Source organism: Danio rerio, chromosome 11 (genome assembly GCF_049306965.1).
Source record: "Danio rerio strain Tuebingen ecotype United States chromosome 11, GRCz12tu, whole genome shotgun sequence".
Lineage (NCBI taxonomy): Eukaryota > Metazoa > Chordata > Actinopteri > Cypriniformes > Danionidae > Danio > Danio rerio.
The window spans coordinates 5,668,663-5,690,234 of NC_133186.1; the positions used below are offsets into that span (position 1 = coordinate 5,668,663).

Below are 21,572 nucleotides of genomic sequence, written 5' to 3' on the forward strand. Positions count from 1 at the left end.
GTTGATTGGACATGATTTGAAAAGGCATACACCTGTCTATATACGGTCCCAGGGTTGACCTTGCAAGTCAAAGCACAAACTAAGCATGAAGACAAAGGAATTGTCTGTAGACCTCCGAAACAGGATTGTCTCAAAAAACAAGGCTGGGGAAGGTTACAGAAACATTTCTGCTGCTCTGAAAGTTCCAATGAGCACAGCGGCCTCCATCCATAAGTTGAAGATGTTTGGAACCACCAGGACTTTTCCTAGAGCTGGCTGGCCATCTAAGCTGAGGGATCGGGGAGAAGGGCCTTAGTCAGGGAGGTGATCAATAACCCAATGGTCACTCTGTCTGAGCTCCAGCGTTCTTCTGTAGAGAGAGAAGAACTTTACAGAAGGACAACCATCTGTGCAGCAATCCACCAATCAGGCCTGTATGGTAGAGTAGCCAGACAGAAGCTACCCCCCGCCTGGAATTTGCCAAAAGGCACCTAAAGGACTCTTGGATCATAAGTAACTAAATTCTCTGGTCTGATGAGACTAAAATTGAACTCTTTAGAGTGAATGCTAACGGTCTAATCTGATTCAATTCATTATGCTAAGCTAAAAGTGACCCCGCCAGAGCAAGAAATGGCTGAATGGATAAAAAAAAAAACATTTCAAGTCAGCTGTTCAACTCTAGGAGACTTGTAAAGAGAGCCTTGAAAAAGGTGCAGTGTTTCTTTAAATCATGTTTAAAAGCCCATCTTGCACCTGCTGAAACCATTTAAGTCATTTGCATTCATATGTGGACACGGAGAGTTGAGCTCAAACGGGACTGGCTGTAGTAGTTTCATATCGACGATGCAGGTTTAAAAAGGGCTTTGCATATTGTTTGTGTTCTCATGCTGTTGTACATTTATTAGTGGACGTCGTTTTTAAAAGTGTCATTTTCTGACAATGAAAAGAGCTTCAAGTATCCAACAGCTCAAAGAGCAGCTCATGCAGGCCGTCGATGCTCAAAACAATGTGAGTAAGAGCTGAGTAATGCAATGGGAAGTCCTTCTAAATGCATGTCGTTTATGCTAAATGTGTTCTTGATTGTTATTTTTTTTTATGAAAGTTTTGTCTTAAAGTTTTGTCATTTGTAAGCATGACTGTTTTTATTCCTTTAATTAATTCAGGTAAATTAAAGGACAAAAGTTCCTCACTACAGTATTTCAAATTGGTTGTTTCATTGAAAAGGAAAGATTGGCTGGTTTTATTTTATTTTTACATGTATGTTGACTGTTGGTTTGCTCAATCTGTTGTGGGATTTATTTTTTAAAGCAAGTTTTATAGACATTATTTCACAGAGTTTTACAGGAATGAGCGTGCAAGCAGATTTGCATTTGAAACCACAAATGATGACTGAAAGTGTGACTGCTCCAGGTGCACATATGAGAAAATATATGAGAACGTTCATGTCTGAAAAAGACACAGAAACTGACCTCAGTGTATAGAGGAAAATAGCAGTAAATGTAGATGATGTAGACTGAAAGTCTGAAGTGACATGAACTTAACCTTTACCTGTCAGCAGATACAGAACATGGTGGCTGTGTTGGATGTGATATGCTGTCTGGAAAGTTACCCCATGACTAAAGAGACTCTAGAGGTAAGATACTAACTCGGTATGTTTGCACAGAGTTTAATTTAGAAAATGATGTGTTGTTATATTGTGTGAAAACATGAATAAATAAGACTAAAATCACAAAGGAGGAGCACAGCAGCTTCACAAATGCAGTATATTACAAAATATGGGAAAAGGCTGAATAGTACATGCACAATTTTAAATGAAACAAACAAATGATGAATAAAAATTATATAAATTACATTTATAGAAATAATAAATAAATAAAAACGTTACTAAACCCTACAAAACATGTATTAGCTTGCTCTGATGAGCACAAAACAGCCATTCTAAAATATGCTGGAGTTATTAACACAAACTTCCTCAGGTTTAGGTTGACACAAGCCAGTATTTTATAGAGTGACCATCTTGTCTGGTTATAAAAAATCTAAATTAATTTATTTTAGGTTGAGCAGACGAAGAAAAAAAACTAATTTTCAGATTTTAATTAGCAAAGACCAGACCACCAGTGAGCACTTCAGAGAAACTCACGTCATACAGCTATTAAAATTAATGTGCCACCTTTAAAAATGTTCATTTCATTTATTCATTTTCTTGTCGGCTTAGTCCCTTTATTAATCCGGGGTCACCACAGGGGAATGAACTGCCAACTTATCCAGCAAGTTTTTTACACAGCGGACGCCCTTTCAGCCACAACTAATCTCTGGGAAACATCCACACACACATTCACACACACACTCATACACTACAGGCAATTTCGCCTACCCAATTCACCTGAACCGCATGTCTTTGGACTGTGGGGGAAACCAGAGCACCCGGAGGAAACCCACGCGAAGGCAGGGAGAACATGCAAACTCCACACAGAAACGCCAACTGAGCTGAGGTTCGAACCAGCAACCCAGCGACCTTTTTGCAGTGAGGCGACAGCACTACCTACTGCGCCACTGCCTCACCCATGTTGACATTTTCAACCATAATTATGTGTGAATGCATATTTATTTCTGCCGTTACAAAATGTTACAAATAAATTCTAACGATGATGCAGCAAATGCTACCGAAAATTACACTGCCAGTTTAGCCAATTATATTTGAACACCCCGGGTTGACTTCATGGAAAATTGCATATTTTATTCATAAATGCTCTCAAAGCATGTGTCCATGACCGAAATGGACAGTAGCGGACTCCTAAATGAGATGCAAATTCTGGAATGTGTTGTTCATCTAAAATCATATTTTGCCAACTATTTCTATAAGATTAAAATAAAATAATCAAATAAGGCGAAGCAGTGGCGCAGTAGCTAGTGCTGTCGCCTCGCAGCAAGAAGGTCACTGGGTCGAGCCTCAGCTCAGTTGGCGTTTCTGTGTGGAGTTTGCATGTTCTCCCTGCGTTCGCATGGGTTTCCTCCGGGTGCTCTGGTTTCCCCCACAGTCCAAAGACATGCGGTACAGGTGAATTGGGTAGGCTAAATTGTTCGTAGTGTATGAGCATGTGTGGATGTTTCCCAGAGATGGGTTGCGGCTGGAAGGGCATCCGCTGCGTTAAACATGTGCTGAATAAGTTGGCGGTTCATTCCGCTGTGGCGACCCTGGATTAATAAAGGGACTAAGCCGACAAGAAAATGAATGAATAATCAAATAAGATCAAGTCCTTTTCTTAAATATTCAACTTTTTAAATTTATTTTGTGGAATAACTGCCTTTATAAAAAAAACTGTATTGTAAAAGATATTATTACCTTTCTCATATTAATTTATTCATTTTCTTGTCGGCTTAATACGCAGCAGATGCCCTTCCAGCCGCAACCCATCTCTGGGAAACATTCACACACACACACAAATACACTACGGACAATTTAGCCTACCCAATTCTTCTGTACCGCATGTCTTTGGACTGTGGGGGAAACCGGAGCACCCGGAGGAAACCCACGCGAACGCAGGGAGAACATGCAAACTCCACACAGAAACGCCAACTGAGCCGAGGCTCGACCCAGCGACCTTCTTGCTGTGAGGCGACAGCACGACCTACTGCGCCACGGCATCGCCCCCTTTCTCATATTGTAAAATAAAATTAATCAAATGATTTAAAGCTTCTTGAAAATCGGTGTTTAAAAGTGAAATTGTTTTATTGCAGGAAACCCGACTTGGAAAGCTGATCAACGATGTGAGAAAAAGGAGCACCGATAAATATCTTGTTAAACGGTTAAAAAAGCTTGTGCGACGTTGGCAGACACTAGCTGGCATAAATGAAAGGAAGGAACCAAATCTCTCCAGCCTGGCAGATCAAGTCAATTCAACATCTGCTGAACATACTGGATCAGCACAAACCCGCACTGAAAATAACAGTCAAAGTATTTTCCAGAATAGCATTAGCCAGAAGGCTGAAGTGTCTCTGGATTCTCTATCAGGTAAAACCATGAATCATACATCCAGTTTAAGAAAGAGTAAAATACCCATCCTTGCCAACAGATTGTATTGCTCATCCATCAAGCATTCACAGCATTTCACAAGCTTTAGAACATCTCAGCCCATTCAGCATTGCCAAGATGACCATAATGTCATAATCAGAGACCAGCACACGTTGCAGAAATACTCCATCTCCGACAATCACAACACAAAGCATGTTCTGTCGGCTCAGGAACCAGCACAATCCACCTGCATTACTTCTTCCCGTTCAAATCTTCAGCAGTCTTTAGACCTCCTCAAAATACTCCAACCTGCTGTGATGACGAATGTTAACCGGGACATGGTAACCAGCACAGTAACAGACACCAGCATGAAGACTTCTGAGGATAAAACGAGGAAGGATCAGCATAACAATCACATCGATAGGTATGATTGTCGTCCTGATGATTGCAGTAGCAAAACAACACTGCATGAGGCCAAAGCGGCGTATGACCCTCATACTCGACACATCCAAACCACAGCAAGCAAGATATCTCCAAAAGACTGTCAGAGATCTATAGGAGGTGATTTTCACGGGACTGAACATCTGGAAGAAAACGATTGTTCATCTAAACCGACAAACTGGAGAGAGATGTCAAAGTTGATTGAGAGTAGCTTGCCGACTTTAGAGAGATCAGAGATAGACTTTTCCAGAGATGAGAACTTCACACAAAAGCAAAATATCCCCAAGGAGTGCAGAAAAACATTTATTCCGGGTTTCCATGTGATGGACCTTCCAGGTGTCAGTCGAGAGGTCACCAAGCGAGATCTCACCAGGGTAAGGAGTCAGCGATGGCATGGTGTGAACGGATGTTTTGACAACCGAAACAACTGGTATGAATGGACTCAGTCTATAACCCTGGATCCATATGGGGACGGGAATAAACTTCAAATCTTGCCTTATGTCAACATTACAGACTCTAAATCTTCAAGGACATGTTTCTCAAATTCTTCATGGCCCCAACATAGTTAGTATATACAATATAAGACCACTGTTCTGAGTTTTACCAGTGTACAATGACATAATACGTCTTGCATGCATGATGTCAATTATCTTATGGATATAAGTTACTTGTTGGCGAGGCAGTGGCGCAGTTGGTAGTGCTGTCGTCTCACAGCAAGAAGGTTGCTGGGTCAGTGGTTCGATCCTCGGCTCAGTTGGCGTTTCTGTGTGGAGTTTGCATGTTCTCCCTGCCTTTGCGAGGGTTTCTCCGGTTGCTCTGGTTTACCCCCACAGTCCAAAGACATGCGGTACAGGTGATTTGGGTAGGCTAAATTGTCCGTAGCGTATTAGTGTGTGTGGATGTTTCCCAGAGTTGGGTTGCGGCTGGAAGGGCATCTGCTGCGTAAAAACTTGCTGGATAAGTTGGCGGTTCATTCCGTTGTGGCGACCCCGGATTAATAAAGAGACTAAGCCGACAAGAAAATGAATGAATGTATGAAGTTACTTGTAACATGAAACTAGTATTGTTCTCTAGTGATTCCACCTTCACTGTGTTTTCCACATCCGGAAGAGTTACGGTGTGGAGAAGCCCCAAAGAAACATACCACCCAGACTGTTGCATGCTCAGAGTGAAGCATGGGGGTGGATCAGTGATGGCTCGTAGCCAGCCTGGTGAAAGGGGTGGCTCTTTTTTCCTAAAAATGTGGACTTTTTTGCAGTTATTCACCTCATTTTCTATTTAATTATGATGTTTAAGTGACATTTTAAGCAACATTTTTAGCTGGATTAGCTTGTTGTAGCCTCCATTTTTGATGTACCAAAAATATTTACTAAAGATTTATAATAAACAAATATAAAAAAAAGAGCTTAACGATTTTCTTCTAGCCTCTCTTGAAAATATATCTAACATCAACAGCCTAATTAGTATAAACAGCAAAAGTCAGTCTTGAAAAATGTTTTTAAAATATTTAAAAGTCTTTACTGACACGGCTATTTCTTAAAACTGCGCCTACACGTTTTGATAACACTTGACTTCATCAGTGTAACCTGATGTAGCTGCAGTTTTAAGGAACAGCCATGTCAATAAAGGCTTTTTATAAACTTTTCCACATTTTTTGAGTGCCTTAGATCGATTTTGATGTTTATTCTGATGAATCCCTTACACAAACAACATCGACACATTTTTTAAGCTGCCCCTGAAAACGTTTTGTTTGATTTTGGATTTTTATACACAGCATAATTAGTATTAAAATTAACTTCAATAGGCTGCTTTTGCTGCTTCGGACCTTTTCATTGCTCATTTTATTTTTATCTCAAGAATAAGGTTCAAGGTTTAAAATGAAAGTTAGGCTTCTTGTAAAATGTTTTTTTTTTTAACATGTCTGTCAATAGTGAAAGTTAACCACTTATGTCATAATGTGCGTTTTCTTAAAACCTTTGGCGGGTTATTTCCATAATTTATGATGATATATCAGTCAAAATAGGTCAAATAAGAATATAGTGGCAAAATTCTGGACCTTTGTCAGTGGGTGTGGGGGGTTCTTTTGAACCACCCGAATCCCACCCGGCTACGCGCCTGGTTTGGGCTCAATATCATGGCATTATAGGCCCAATACTTAAGCTAGATGGGCACTGCCGAGGACCACTGAACCAATCTGAAGGACCATGTGCACCTAATGATTCAAACATTGTATCCTGAAGGTGGTGCAGTGTATTAGGATGATAATGCACTAATACACACAGCAAGACTGGTGACAGAATAATTTGATGAACATGAAAACTAAGTTAAACATCTCCCATGGCCTGCACAATCACCAGATATAAATATTATTGAGCCACTATGGGGTGTTTTGGAGGAGCAAGTGAGGAAACATTTTCCTCCACTAGCATCATGTAGTGACCTGGCTACTATTCTGCAAGAAAAGTTCAATCAAAATATCTCTGGCTGCTGTGCAGGACTTGTATCTGTCATACCCAATGATGCTGCATTGGCCGCAAAAGGAGGCCCTACACCATGCTAATGAATTATTGTGGTCTCACTATATGGAAGACAAAAGGACAAGATGGAAACTACAGTTCCTCAATGTCTCCTGACAACATTTTGCCTTATAAGCAAACAAAATAATTTTAGGATTGTAGTTTTTTTTCAATAATTTGTTAAATACAATTGTAATGCAATACAGTTGCATGTAAAATTAAACACCCTGCAGTGCATTTTATACAAAAATTGTTAAAAATGCAATAAAATAGATTAAATTTATAGATGTCCGGTTTCCACTTCCTTCGAATCTACAAAAGTGAAGCAAAGATGTCACAGGCATGGCTGCTTACATCTTTTGGATTCTGTCATCAATTTGGAGGCCAAAATTGTGTTGTGTAGCATCATAATCCAGCCCAAATTTCGAGTGTGTCCTCACTGCAGCCTGTAGCACCGATGATGTACCTAGTAAAGGAACAAAAAAAATATTCAACGATAAATGCCAAAATAACTGATCTTAAAGGGCACCTATGGTGAAAAATGAACATAAAGTTGCTGGGTCGCTGGTTCGATCCTTGGCTCAGTTGGCGTTTCTGTGGAGTTTGCATGTTCTCCCTGCGTTCACGTGGGTTTACTGCGGGTGCTCCGGTTATGCCCACAGTCCAAACACATGCGGTAAGTGAATTGGGTATGTTCAATTGTCTGTAGTAGTGTATGAGTGTTTGTGAATGAGTGTTTGAGTGTTTGTGGATGTTTCCCAGAGATGGGTTACGGCTGGAAGGGCATCCGCGATGTAAACATGTGCTGGATAAGTTGGTGGTTCATTCTGCTGTGGGGACCCCAGATTAATAAGCCGACAAGAAAATGAATGAATGATATACACGCACACACACACACACACACATATATATATATATATATATATATATATATATATATATATATATATATATATATATATATATATATATATGTATGTATATGAATGTGTATATATTAAAATGTGTGTGTGTTACACAGTCTATGGTTAATTTGGTGGATGTTCATGGGGGCGTGTCTTCAGAGAGTCACGTGACGCATCCACTAGCGATTCCTCCAGTGCGGCTCGTAGCGTCGCGGTTCGGGCTGAAAGATGGCTGCGACGGAGCAGCGCCCACCCGTACGGGAGGGAATGCGGATCGCGGTGTTGTGCTTGTGCTGGTATACGGTCAGCTCGGGCGGCAACGTGATCAATAAAATCATCCTCAACAGCTTCCCTTATCCGGTCACAGTGTCGCTTTTCCATATCGTCTCCATCATCGTGTTTCTCCCGCCGCTGCTACGAGCCTGGGGCGTCCCGAGAACGGAGTTACCGGCCCGCTACTACCGCTGGTACATCTTGCCGCTCGCCTTCGGGAAATATTTCGCCTCCGTCTCGGCCCATTTCAGCATATGGAAGGTTCCGGTGTCGTACGCGCACACCGGTAAGTCACGACTGCTTTGGGATAGTCATATCTGCTTTGTTAACGGGCCTTGTTATTTAACGTTAAACTCAATGAAAGTGTAACGTCTTTACTCAGCTTCACCGAATTGTTTTGTTCAGCAGGACTCTGTCCGTTGCTAAGTGTTTCCCACGTAAACAAGTCTTCAGTTTAAATGAGTGAATGTTGTTGCTGTAGTGCGCTGTCTGTCACTAATTAACCTTTAGCCACAGCTGTGATTCAAGCGGCCAATTTAAACGTACATTTCACCCAAACACGAAGAAAATAATCGTTATGAGCATTCAACGACTCGTCATTGCTGTACGTCCACGCTTTAATAGCACCACACTTTGTTTTAATTCTGAACTACGTCACTTCCGCACTCTTAATACATACTGCCACATCATCCACCTGCGTGGCTGCAGCTCTGTAATACAGATTAGTCTAGTTTGGGGAAACTCTATGATTATCAGTTCCTGCTGTAAAATCTGCTAAATGGACAACAACAGGGCGCAGCAGTATACAATGACTTAAAATCTACAAACAATCAGAAAAAAAGCTTTGACTTCGTATTATTAATATTTAAGAGTGACTTAGCCATTCCTATCTTTTGCTATATGCCAATGTGGCGCCATTCATTTTTTAACAAGTTCAGCTCATTATTATTTATTATAATAATAACAAATGTAACTCTTCAAACCTCCCTGCAACTACTTTAAAGGCAAGCAGAACTTACTATAATGTTACTAACTGTCTTTCTGCAGGTTAATTTTGAACAAACTAAAAAAGGTAAACGTGTCAAATAAATTATGGTAATCATGATGAAGAAGGGTATTCACTTTGAAAAACTTTGCAAAGTGCGTTCTTAAATAGAGAAGAAAGAAAAATAGGTAAAGTTCTCAGACATTGTCCTTAATAATATAATTTCAGAAAAGTATTATTTGCAAATCATATTAGCAGCCAATGACTATCAAAGCACAACCATGTTTATAGTCAATTAGATAGTGTTGATGTCGTTTTGAAGTCATACTTGCATGCTAATTCTGATTGAATATTCAAATTAGCATGGTAAACGATATAGAGACAGTGAAATGAACGAATGTGTGAATATAAAATCAACTTTACCTCAATCATAAAGCATTCAGAACTTGAAATGTTACCACCTTATGCTAAAACACTTTTAATTAGTAAATGATATTCAGCAACTGTCCTTCAAACCAACAGGTCTTATTATGTTTTACCGTTCCACCGTTTTGAAGAATTTAAAATATAATTTAGCATGATCAGATATTTCTATGTTTCTATGTCTATTTTTTGACTAACAAGTCTGAATAAGTATGTTTTATTTTTACATCAGTATATTTGTTATCCGTAATGGGTGCGCGCGTTTGTATGAAAGCGAGAAATGTAGTTTTACATTTATATTTGAATGTCTACAGATGTTAAGGGATTTAAAAAAAAAATTTGCTCTAAAATTTTCCAGTATCCAAACAACTTTTAAACGCATTTAGAATAATAAATTGGATTTATAAATAATAATTGGATATTTTAGTTATCAGAAAGCAGGAAGTATGATGTGCTATTGCTTCTTTGTTGTTGATAATTCTTTAAAAATGTAAGAACTTATCTGCTTTGCTTCCATTTAGTAGTTTAGACTAGTCAGCTTTTTATTGGAAAAACATTTAACGGGGAGCACGGGTGAGGGAGTTTTAAAAGGTTTATTCCAGACATTTCAAGTCAGGGAATTGTATTTTTTATTTTTGCCATTTTTTAAATTTACTTTCCGTTTATCAACAAATATTTTTTATTACACTTTTTTTATTGGATTAGTATTAGGTTGTATAAGTGGTCGCCAACATAATTAAAATATACCTAATTAGATTGTATGCTAATTACTGTTAAGTGTTGACCATTTTTGTCTATGTGAGCAGTATTTAATCACTCATTTAAAGTCTTAGATTTGTCATGCGATTTGCATGCAGCAAAGGAGCATCCACATTAGGGCTGCACGATATTGGAAAAATCTGATATTGCGATATTTTATTTTTCTGCAATATGAATACAGTTTCACATGATGATTTGAATAGCTCTGTTTGATGGTTTTCTGTGGAGACTAACAGTATTTACGTACAGAGATTAAATAATCACAATGCAAAAAACCTATTGCTTTGTTTTGTCTTGTTTCTTGTCCAAATATCAAAATATTCTCAGAACAAGTAAAATATTGTTTAGTCTTCACGATTAGAAGAAATAGGTGAAAGCAAACTTATCTGCCGGATGGGTAAGTGAAATAATCGTGTTTTTGCTTTGAAATTGGACTAGAAACAAGGCAAAAGATCTAAGAAAAATATTTTGTTTTGCATAAATCATATAAATTCCATAGAAATACAGTGATCAAATACAATTCTGTAGCTCCTGGTCAACTGTATTTCAGACTCAACATTGCATATCTTTGCAATGTATCTGTAGCGAATGCAAACATTGCGATGACAATGCTGAAACGATATATTGTGCAGTCCTAAGTAAGACCCTTTTTGTCTCTGTAATCAGTATTTAATCATACATTTAAAGTCTTAGATTGGTGTAAATGATTTATTGATTAATTTATTATTCATGAAAACATGCAGCAAAGAAGCATCCACATCAAAAGCTACTGGTCAGCCCATGATTCAGCAAACATTTGTGATACAAATTGCTCATACACCAACATCCAAGCATGCTATTGACCTGAACAGTGTTGTGGATCACTTATATCTAAAGAAAAGAAAGATTTCCAAAGATGTCTTTTTTTCTTTTAAAGAAATCAGTGTGTTTTCGAACTAATGAAGATCAGTGACTGACATTTACATGGACATCAGCAATTGAATTATTTGCCTTAATCTGAATAAGACAATAATATGATTAAGGTGTTTAGATGAGCTGCTTTTTGAATGTTCCTTTCATGATCCTATTTTACATGTTATCAGCATGATTCGATTAACGTCATTGTGTCAACACGCTATTCACATTTCCTCCAGAGATTCAAGTAATTTGAGCTCTTTTATTTTTAATTTGTCGGCTTTTTTTGGCACTTTTACTTTCATTCAGAAACATTTCATTCATGCCCCCCTGATAAACAAGATATTTTATGCGAGTATGAGCAACTGGAAGAATGTTGTTTTAATGGAATATGATGCAGGACGACTTATGGGAAAAAACACTCTATGCATCGTGTGTGTATTGACCTTATTCAAAAATCGGAAGTGCGCCTGTTTTCGCGATTGTCTTAGAACTTCCGTTTCAGTCGCCTATGGGAGAAATGACAAGAAATAATAAACGGCAAAAAACGGTCAAACTACTTGCTCTACAAACAAATGTTTGCATGACTATACAGACCAAGTAGAATAATATAACAAGGAAATATCAGTTTGCAACATCAAACAGCGAAACAAGCAGTTTTTAATGTCTAAAAATGAATGGAAGTGAATGAGACCGGAAGTCTCGTGCCAAAAAGATTCAAATGGCAGCGCCCACGCGTCTGCGGAGAATAAGGTCAATAGACTAAAAAAAAAAATATCCTACACGACGGTAATAGTTTGATTAAGGTCATAGGCGGAGCGTGTGTAAGGCTGAGGAAGGCTTAGCCTCCCCCTGGCCAGACCACGGAGATAGCAGCAAAGAAAAAAAAACTGCATTGAAAACATGTAACATGGGTTTAAGGCGGAATATGAATGTAACTTAATGTTGATGATTAACAGAACACTTAAGTTATTGTAAGTTTGTCAGTCAAATTAAAAGTTCCCCTCCACACAAAAATGAAACTATCCAACTCCGCACTTTGCACTGATGAGGGCTGTTTATCACTGGAGTTCGCAGCAGCATGAAAACGAAATCAGCAAACTATTGGTCAGCGAACTATTCTGGTTTGCTAGTCAAGAACATAAGTATTAAAAAGACAAATGAGTATTACGAGAGGGGTATAATAATATATTATTCTGGTTTAACTAGTTTTCAGCATTAAATTAAATTGGTAGTTTCATTTTAACGTATAGTGTTGTAATCTTGTTTAGGCAGTCGTTTAGAGTTTTACATTTCAAATATGACATTTCAAGGTCAAATATTTATTGCTGATGAACAAGTTCAGTTTTCGATTGGCCTGGTGAAAAGAGAGTGATTTCGTATTCTTGACACATTTTTGCAATTTAACAACAAAGACAACATCAACAATTATAATGCCGGGTCTAAAAGGAAGATTTTGAAGGCTACAAATATAATATAATATAATATAATATATACATACAATTTATTATATTATTATTATTATTATTATTATTATATACATTTCCAGTCCATAGTTTGGGGTCAGTAAAATTTTTAAATGTTTTAAATTAAGCTTCTCCTCACCAAGGCTGCATTTATTTCATCAACAATACATAACACATTGTAAAGTTGTGAAATGTTATTGCACTATAAAATAACTGTTTATAATTTAATGGAATAATTTATACTAGTCATTTTAAGGATTAATTTTCAGCTTCATCACTCCAACTTCAGAAATTACTCTAATATTAATAATTAATAAAATTCTTAAATAAAATTATTAAATAAATAAACTGAAATAAACTGACCCCAAACTTTTGACCAGTAGTGTAGATCAGTGCGTTAGTTTAATAAAATATTTTAATGTGCGTGTTAAATATAATAGACATTTGTTGATGGGCAGTGCTTTTGTTAAAACATCGTCTTTGTCAGTCGCAAATCTTTTTCAACGCATTAAAGGGCAGCACATAATAGCCTTACCCTGGAGTTTGTTCACCCTTCGCCTATGATTAAGGTGTTTACATGTCTGTACTGCACTTAAATAATGCAACTAAAATTGGCATAATCCACATCTTAATTCGATTTCTCTTAGTTCGATTATGACTTTAGTCAGATTAAGGTAATCAAAAATCTCTGTTTACATGATAAACTCTTAATCAGAGTATTGTCTTAATCAGATTATTGGTGTCTGTCTATGTAAACATGCTCAGTATTTTTGTTTTATTTATTAGCCTGACATGTTTACTGTTCCAGAATATTAATTTAAAATTAACTTATTTTAGAGCAACTATAAAACAGTGATCATTTTATTCAAGGTTATCATATTGTCAGAATCTTATCCTGGCCCATGCTTAGACATTGCAAGTACTGTTAAAGAAAAAAAAAATTTTTTTTTTGTTTTTTTTTTTAAGAGTGTCAGATGAACTACAACAAATCCTCCTTGCATCTGAGTTTGTTGAGCTGTAGATGGCTGTAAACAGCTGTGTGTTTTAAATATGAAGCAGTATTAGTGCAGGAATCAGCAGGGAGCATGTGAGTGTGGTTTGTCCGGACTCGACTGCAGCTGAGATGTTTCAAACATCAGGTGCGCTCACAAGGACTTTACTGAAGAACATGTGATGAGACTAATGACTGATTGTCTTCTCTTCCTTCTCTCCATCCTAGTGAAGGCCACCATGCCCATCTGGGTGGTGCTGCTGTCTCGGATCATCATGAAAGAGAAGCAAACCACAAAGGTCTGTCTGCATCTAAACACACACACTCATGTAGTTGATGCTGCTGTAATGGTTTAATTAGTCACTGATTGATTCTTAGTAGGGGTGTGTGACATTGATGTGGATTTTTTATTATTATTTTTTTTAATACTAATAACTACACAATTCTTACACAATAAGTATTGAACACATGAATGTTTTTTTTCCTGGGAATAATATTTATAAAAGAGCTGTTGACATGGAATTAAACCAGATTTTGGTAAAAACCCAAATACAAACATAAAAATAAAACAAACTAAAAAAGTCTAAAAAATAAATGTGTAATAACAATGAAATGGCACAAGGGGGAAGTACCGAACTACTGAAATGTATTTTAATACTTTATTAAGTATTAATAAAGCCATTAAATTAATTATTTAATTAATTATTAAATTAATAAAGACCTTTATTTTAAATAAAAATATCTTACACCCCTATCTAGTCATGTCATTTTGAAGACTGGGTTGTGTGTTTTGGTGTTTGATAAGGTTGGCTTTCATTTGACCAGGTTTACGTGTCTCTTATTCCCATCATCGGCGGAGTCCTGTTGGCCACGGTCACCGAACTGTCCTTCGACATGTCTGGATTGATCAGCGCTCTGGCAGCAACACTCTGCTTCTCTTTACAGAACATCTTTTCCAAAAAGGTTCATATCTGATGATTTCTATTTAAGAAAAATCTGCATTGACATCCTGTGTGAATGTAATATTTGTGGTTGTTTCAGGTCTTGCGTGACACAAGGATTCACCACCTCCATTTATTGAACATCCTCGGCTTCAACGCACTTTTGTTTATGCTGCCCACATGGATTTTAGTGGACCTTTCTAGCTTCCTGATGGATGGAGACCTGGTATGTTTCTTATTTTGTTAAATCGAATGCTACTTATGGGTGAATCTGCAGAAATTTTTGTTTTGTGGTTATTATGGACTAATATTATTTACATTTAACTTTCTAATCCTTCTATCCTTCTGTGAGTTGAAGTTTCCGTTTACACAAAATTGGACAGCATGTTTGATAGTTTTCTACGCAGTCATAAAGGAGTTGAATTATATACTTTACTATTGCCACTGGTTTGCATGGTTCAGGATCTGTAGAGCTACACAGCGATGGATTTGCTCTTCAGTGCTTGGACTCTCAGTAATGACTTTAAACAGCACTGAACTGAGCTAAACTAAACTGAACTACCCTGATCCAGTTACTATGACCATTTATGTGAAGCTGCTTTGACACAATATACATTGTAAAAGCGCTATACAAATAAAGCTGAATTGAATCGAATTATTAGTATAATTATAATAACGACTTGGATAAACCATACCATGTCATTATTGTGTGTTATTTATTAGTCGCCATTAATGAATGAGATCATTTAAATCTGTTAATTTAGCAACTTCCATAGCCTCTTCCCACTGTCTTGGAAGTTCTGTGTGAGAGGAAAGGGAAGAAACCTATTTGTGACTAGAGATGGGTATTGAAGCTCTGTACTTTATCGGTATCATTGCTACATTATAAAAGACAGAAGTATCGATAGGCTCTGACTAAGGGTGTCACAATCCTTCAAATCCTCGATTCGATTACATTTTCGATTCTAAAGGCACGATTCGATTTTCGATTATGAATAATTAATTAATTAATGACCATTTAATTATTTGTAGCCTACCGTTTAAACTCCCTGACCTGCATGGTCTTTGTTTTACCCATAAACAAATCATACAGTAAATTAATAAAGGCAAGATACACACATAATTACCACCTGTCAATCACTTTTTTCTGCGGGACTCGTGAATAGGCAGTGATCTGTGTCGTTATAATGGCGTCGGTAAAAAAGACGCACAACCAAAAGGAACCAGCCACCAGTATCTGAGGTGTGCGCTAAAATGACTAAGTACAAGTGAGTGAAAGATTGAAGCAGTCCTCTGACTGCCTGGACCTGCTGTCTCGAGCGCATGGCTGTGTGCGTCTGTGTCTGTGTGGTCACGTGATGTGCATTTTCAGAGGTAGAGAGGAAGGAGGGCTGCTCAGAAATGCCACACGCCATTGTGGATGTCAAATCGTTGTCGTTCTAAAATGCCATTTAAAAACAAAGACAGTGTAAACAGGGCCTGAGTGTGTACTTTTCGCGAGCGGATTTGCAACGGGGGCGGGCGGAGGATCAAGATGCCGGTGTTGTCTATCGGACGAACCGTACGTAATTTGTACATAGCAGAGCTTGCAAAACTGTGTTTTTTTTGTCGACAACACGAACATTGTTAACATAACTCACTGGAAATCCAAAATGCTTCCACACCGGCGACTTCATTGAAAGAGGAGAGGGTTTAAGCTCTGTCGACGGGTCTCCTGCGTCTGCAGTTTAACAAGCACTTCAACAAGCCTGTTTTTTTCCCGCTTGGCAAGCCAAGCTAACGTGACATGGGGGCGTGGCAGCATCGACGATTCTATTTTTTGATTCAATACTCGAAGTTAAGCATAAATTTCGATCGATTTTGATTAAAAATCGAAATCGTGACACCTTAGCTCTGACGTTAACGGTTCTGCTATCGGTACTGGAGAATCATTGCTGAATAAACATCGCAAGCAATATGGCTAAGTGAAAGTATCTTTCGAAAGTGCATCGATTTGCCTGTGATTTCAGGCATTTGTCGGCGATTTCTCAAAACCTGTCGGCGAGTCAAACTCGGGACGAAAATCATGCAGTCTGAACTAGGCATAAGTGGTATTGATAAAAGTAGTAATACCATTAAAACCCTAACGATACCCTTCCCTATTTGTGAATTGAATATTTTGAAATAAAAACATATTTTAATAGACTGTATAGTTTAATATGATATTAGAGAAATGATATTACAACGGTGTCTTCTAGAGGAATTTTAGGATGTTTATCATTGATCAAACTGAAACAACACATGACTTTTCATCAGTGTTGTTGTTTGTATTTATTTAGCTGTACAATGAATTCAGTCTCCTTATTACTGCTCAGTGAACAGCGCTGACTGTTGAGTGTGTGAACTCATTCGACAGTACGGTTATCGACAGTACGGTTAAAGCACAGAACAGACTCAAGTTTAAGAGCAATGGGCGTCCGCTGGTGGTTCGGTGGTATGGGTTGCATATAGGGAGGATCAGCTCTTTATTGTTTATTGCCAACCTTCATAGAGAGATTGAAAATACTGGAGAAATCTTTACGGGATGATAGCAAGGAGAAAACGGGAGGGTTGGCAGGTATTCACTAATTTACTAATTATTAAAATCAAACGATGGGTCTGTTGATATTAATCAAATTCATAATGTAACAGTTTTATTTATTCCTAAAAAGTGTGAATAAATGCTGTAAGAAATGTAGAGTTCTTCGTTAATTAAGCAAAAATCTACATTTAAAATGAATTGTTTCACAAATATTTTTGATTTTTATAAAAGTTTCCCAAAGTGTTGTGGTTTCCTTAGAATTAGAAGAAAAAAAAAATCACCGCCTCATGATACAAAATCCAGTTTTGCCATGACTTTAATACATTACTATTTTTAAAATATCAAAATAAGTATTTCAGATTGAAATAAACTGCAATGTAACTTGGTGAGCACAAGAAAAATCCATTTTAAAAATCTTATAGCCTCAAACATTTTTACGTCTTTGGCATTTGTGAGGTTAGTGAAATATGTTTAAAACTGTTTAAAACAGATTTGATGAAGTTCAAACTTGGGTGACTAATGACTGTAATGACTTGTGTGACTAATGACTGTAATGACTTGTGTGACTGTCACACCCACAATCCTTGTTTTGACTTTTCTTGTGCAGTCGGAGGTTTCCAGCTGGACAGGAACTCTCATGCTGCTCCTCATCAGTGGTTTCTGCAATTTTGCTCAAAACATGATCGCATTCAGTGTGCTGAACTTGGTCAGCCCACTCAGTTACGCTGTAGCCAACGCAACAAAGAGGATCATGGTCATCAGTATATCCTTACTGATGCTCAGGAACCCCGTCAACACCTCCAACATTATCGGCATGATGACAGCAATACTAGGCGTCTTCCTCTATAATAAGGTAATTTATAATTCCAACACAAATAAGAGTCCAGAATTACTCGAATACATTTTATTCAATTGTTCTGTGTATGTTCCATACGCAGTGATTTTCTTGTTTCTCTGAATTTACTGGATTTATTAAGAATAGACTTGTATAAAATCTTAACCCATTTAATCCACTATATCTGGATGCTCTAAACATATTGTTCTTGACGTTTGGCAAGAAATTAAACTTTTTTTATTAAATAAATTACAAATAGATTTAAAATAAAATATTTTGATGTCATGAGTTTACATATTTCCTTCTGGTGCATCTGGGGGTGGAAGTTTTGGTGTTTGCTGATAGCATAACAATTGTTAAGAATTAAAATCAACTGAATTGCAATGCAATTCTGACTATGCTGCACATTAAAACATTTGAGTTGGGGAGGTCTAAGGAGCCAATTTTATTTTCATTTCATTTTTAATTCTATTAAGGTTTGTTTATATAATTTATTTATTTTATTTATTTATTTATTTTTTTGCTTTTTTAGAAAATGGCAAATGTTATTGTCACAATAACATGCTTTTTAGCTGTTCTGCTTTACAATTTTACCAAATTTAGAATTTTTTTTAACTCTTTTGAATTTAAAACATTGGTGCTGTCAAAAACGAATATAATCATGTATGAAAACATGACGGCCTTTGGTTATTTTATGCAAAAGGAAGCTCTAAAAGACTTCAAATAACTATAAATCGTAAATGCAGATAAGCTGTAAATGTTAAAGCAGCACCTATTCTCATAGCGATATGAGAAAAAAAGTAGAAATAATAAAGTCAAACACTAAAACAAAAAAAGTTGTTTAAGGCCAAATTGTACCTCAGCATCAAGTAATGTGTATTCAGTCCGAATTTACGCTGAGGTTTTCAGTAATTTTGAAGTCTAAATGTTTTCACCCAGATTTATTTTTTTAGATGTATTTAGCTCAGAAAAATATGTTACCTGTTTATTTTAGTGTTATCATTACATATATATATTTTTTTAAATTGTATATGATAAGTGTTTTGCAAGTTATATCACAAGAAAATAACAACATCGCATGTCACATATTTTCCCTGTTTCGCTCAGCCTTATTTTGAGCTACTTCTACAATAGTATTGCACTCATTTCCAGCATTACTCAAAATACACTACCTGACAAAAGTCTTGTCGTTGATTCCCAGTTGTAAGTGCAACAAATAATACCTTGACTTCTAGTTGATCATTTGGAAAAGTGGCAGAAGATCAATATTGCCAATGAATCATCTGCATCCCAATCATCACAAATACCTCAGAAGACCTGTTGGAACCTGCATGGACTCAAGATTCTCATAGATATTAGTCAAGTTTGGTAAAGGGAAAAATCATGGTTTGGGGTTACATTTAGTATGGGTGCGTGCGAGAGATCTGCAGCCAACAGCCTGAGGTATCAAGACAGCCTGAGGTGTCCTGCCCATTACATTACAAACCACAGGAGAGGGCAAATACTTCCACCTCAAAGATCCTGAAAGCAAAGAAAGTCAAGGTGCTCCAGGATTGTCCAGCCTAGACACCAGACATGAACATTATTGAGCATGTCTAGGGTAAGATGGAGGAGGAGGCATTGAAGATGATTCCAAAGTATCTTGATGAACTCTGGGAGTCCTGCAGGAACGCTTTCTTCGCCATTCCAGATGACTATTAATAAGTGATTTGAGTCATGTAGAGATGTATGGATGCAGTCCTCCAAGCTCATCTCCAAGCGTTTCCACTGCAGCATGACATTATTTTCTATACTGGACATTTTTTCTGTTAAATGACAAGACTTTTGTCTAAGCAAAGTCAGACCTTACTGTACTAATTAAATCATTAAAAATCAAGGCTTGATCATGTTTTACTTTGGTAAAATAAGCATAATCCAGAGGCCTTTGCCTTTTATATAAGCCACTTCTGATACCAAATGATCAACTAGAAGTAGGTGTTGACTTTTAAGCATTCTGTCAGGAATCTACAAATGAAAAATTGCCATTGTTGGCTAATTCTGGCACAGTTTACAGTAATGTTCATTAGTGTGCATTGCCCCTGTAAACAAATAAGCTAAACTCAACACAGTGGAACAGAGAAACCTCACTGCTTGCTAGTGTTTCAGAAATGTTATTATCAGAGCGATCACTCGACGCAGAAGTATAGTTCAGGCTTTACGAGGTGCATGTTGTGCAGTGAAAAATGCGAACACCAATGATTTCTAATTGCTTTCCTCACTAGGCGAAATACGACTCCAACCAGGAGGCCAAAAAGGGACTGCTGCCTGTTTCAGCACAGGATGTGGTGTCATTCGACAAGCCGCAGTCCAACGGCACCGGAGCCTTCACACACAGCTCAGACTTTCAGCACGGCCGGAGCACAGTGCTCACCGACCACTTTCAGTACAGCCGACAGGCCTACACAGCAAACTACAGCTCCAGTCAGTATGTCGTGTGAGCCCGGGACTCTAAAGACTGCTCTCAGACCAGTGCTTCAGCGGGTGCATCTTTCATACGGACGAGTAACTGGATGAGGAGTGTGTACTCACAAAATCCTACTGTTAATTTTTTTCCACAGGCCTGTTATTTATTTCATTACAAACCTTTTATTTTGCTGTTCAAACTCTCAGTGGTATGTGTAGGTTTTAGAAAGGTGCTGGGAATAATTGTTGTTAGTGGTTTTTGCACAGGTTGCATTTCAGTGCAGTTCAGAATGTAGTGCATCTTCGTGGCCGTCATGCTACTGCGAGCGAACAGCGAGAACGCCGCCATATTACATACACTGGGTCACTGAAAACACAAACGCGTCAGGGTATCAGTCAACGTTCTGTTTTTTTTTGTTTTATTTGTAAATATTATATTTATTTTTATACAGGAAGTTGCATCGATCGATTATATCATGAACTGAAAACACCCCATTGGATTTCTGAATGTCTAATATCTGTGAAGGAGTCTCTTGTTTCCTCCTCTGGGGTGTTTAATCAGGCAGAGGTCACTGTATGAGATCACTTGAATCATGCTGTACATTCATATTCATGCTTATTGTTTATTTCTTGTATCTTTTTTGTACTGTCGACAGGCCTCTTGTGTGAAATGGTTATGATTTATGAGCCAGTTTAATATTAAACGTCTGCCAAGGGAGAGTTGAAGGCTCGTAATTCTTTACGTTTTTTAAATAGTGACAATTTCTGGTGTCTCGTATTGAATAAAGATCTGAGCACAGCGTTTAAAAACTGCTGATTCTACACTGAACTCTACACTGTAAAACCCAATAAGTTAAGGCAACTCAAACCGATTGCAACAAACCATTTAAGTTCAAAAACTAATCCTAATGAGTACTGCAAACTTAATCGTTTTGAGTAAACGAATCAATTTGAGCACAGTAAAACCCGATAAATGAAGAGAACTCAAACCAACTGAGTACTGTAAAACCCAGTATGTTAAGGCAACTCAAACCGTTTGAGGAAACCGATTGCAACAAATCATTTAAGTTCAAAAACTAACCCCAATGAGTATTGCGTACTTAATCCAATTGAGTAAATTTGAGCACAGTAAAACCTAATAAATAAAGAG

The 21,572-nt window shown here is 37.5% G+C and overlaps 2 protein-coding genes across 3 annotated transcripts; both read left to right on the forward strand.

The window, feature by feature from the left end:
* The first annotated feature begins 768 nt into the window (after positions 1 to 768).
* LOC141376514 (mediator of RNA polymerase II transcription subunit 26-like) lies at positions 769 to 5,455 on the forward strand. Of its 2 annotated transcripts, none has more exons than XM_073916282.1 (3): positions 769 to 987; positions 1,538 to 1,612; positions 3,718 to 5,455. In XM_073916282.1, the coding sequence occupies exons 1-3, from the start codon at positions 919 to 921 to the stop codon at positions 4,999 to 5,001; spliced, it is 1,428 nt and encodes a 475-aa protein (XP_073772383.1). In that variant the 5' UTR covers positions 769 to 918; the 3' UTR covers positions 5,002 to 5,455. The 2 variants fall into 2 exon arrangements, with proteins under 2 accessions (XP_073772383.1, XP_073772382.1); XM_073916281.1 differs by having other exon boundaries at positions 773 to 987; positions 1,535 to 1,612.
* Positions 5,456 to 8,034: 2,579 nt separating this feature from the next.
* slc35e1 (solute carrier family 35 member E1) lies at positions 8,035 to 21,140 on the forward strand. Its single transcript, NM_213074.1, is given in 6 exon segments — positions 8,035 to 8,412; positions 13,873 to 13,943; positions 14,470 to 14,607; positions 14,686 to 14,811; positions 17,753 to 17,998; positions 20,242 to 21,140. Coding segments are annotated over 6 exon segments (1,128 nt in total). The 5' UTR covers positions 8,035 to 8,081; the 3' UTR covers positions 20,458 to 21,140.
* Positions 21,141 to 21,572: the final 432 nt, after the last annotated feature.

Bases quoted from the DNA above. Each gene is read 5' to 3' on its own strand.
- LOC141376514 (XM_073916281.1), top strand. From the start codon at position 919: ATGAAAAGAGCTTCAAGTATCCAACAGCTCAAAGAGCAGCTCATGCAG. The intron at 988-1,534 runs GTGAGTAAGAGC...TTTACCTGTCAG, and splicing joins CCGTCGATGCTCAAAACAAT to CAGATACAGAACATGGTGGC. The intron at 1,613-3,717 runs GTAAGATACTAA...GTTTTATTGCAG, and splicing joins TGACTAAAGAGACTCTAGAG to GAAACCCGACTTGGAAAGCT.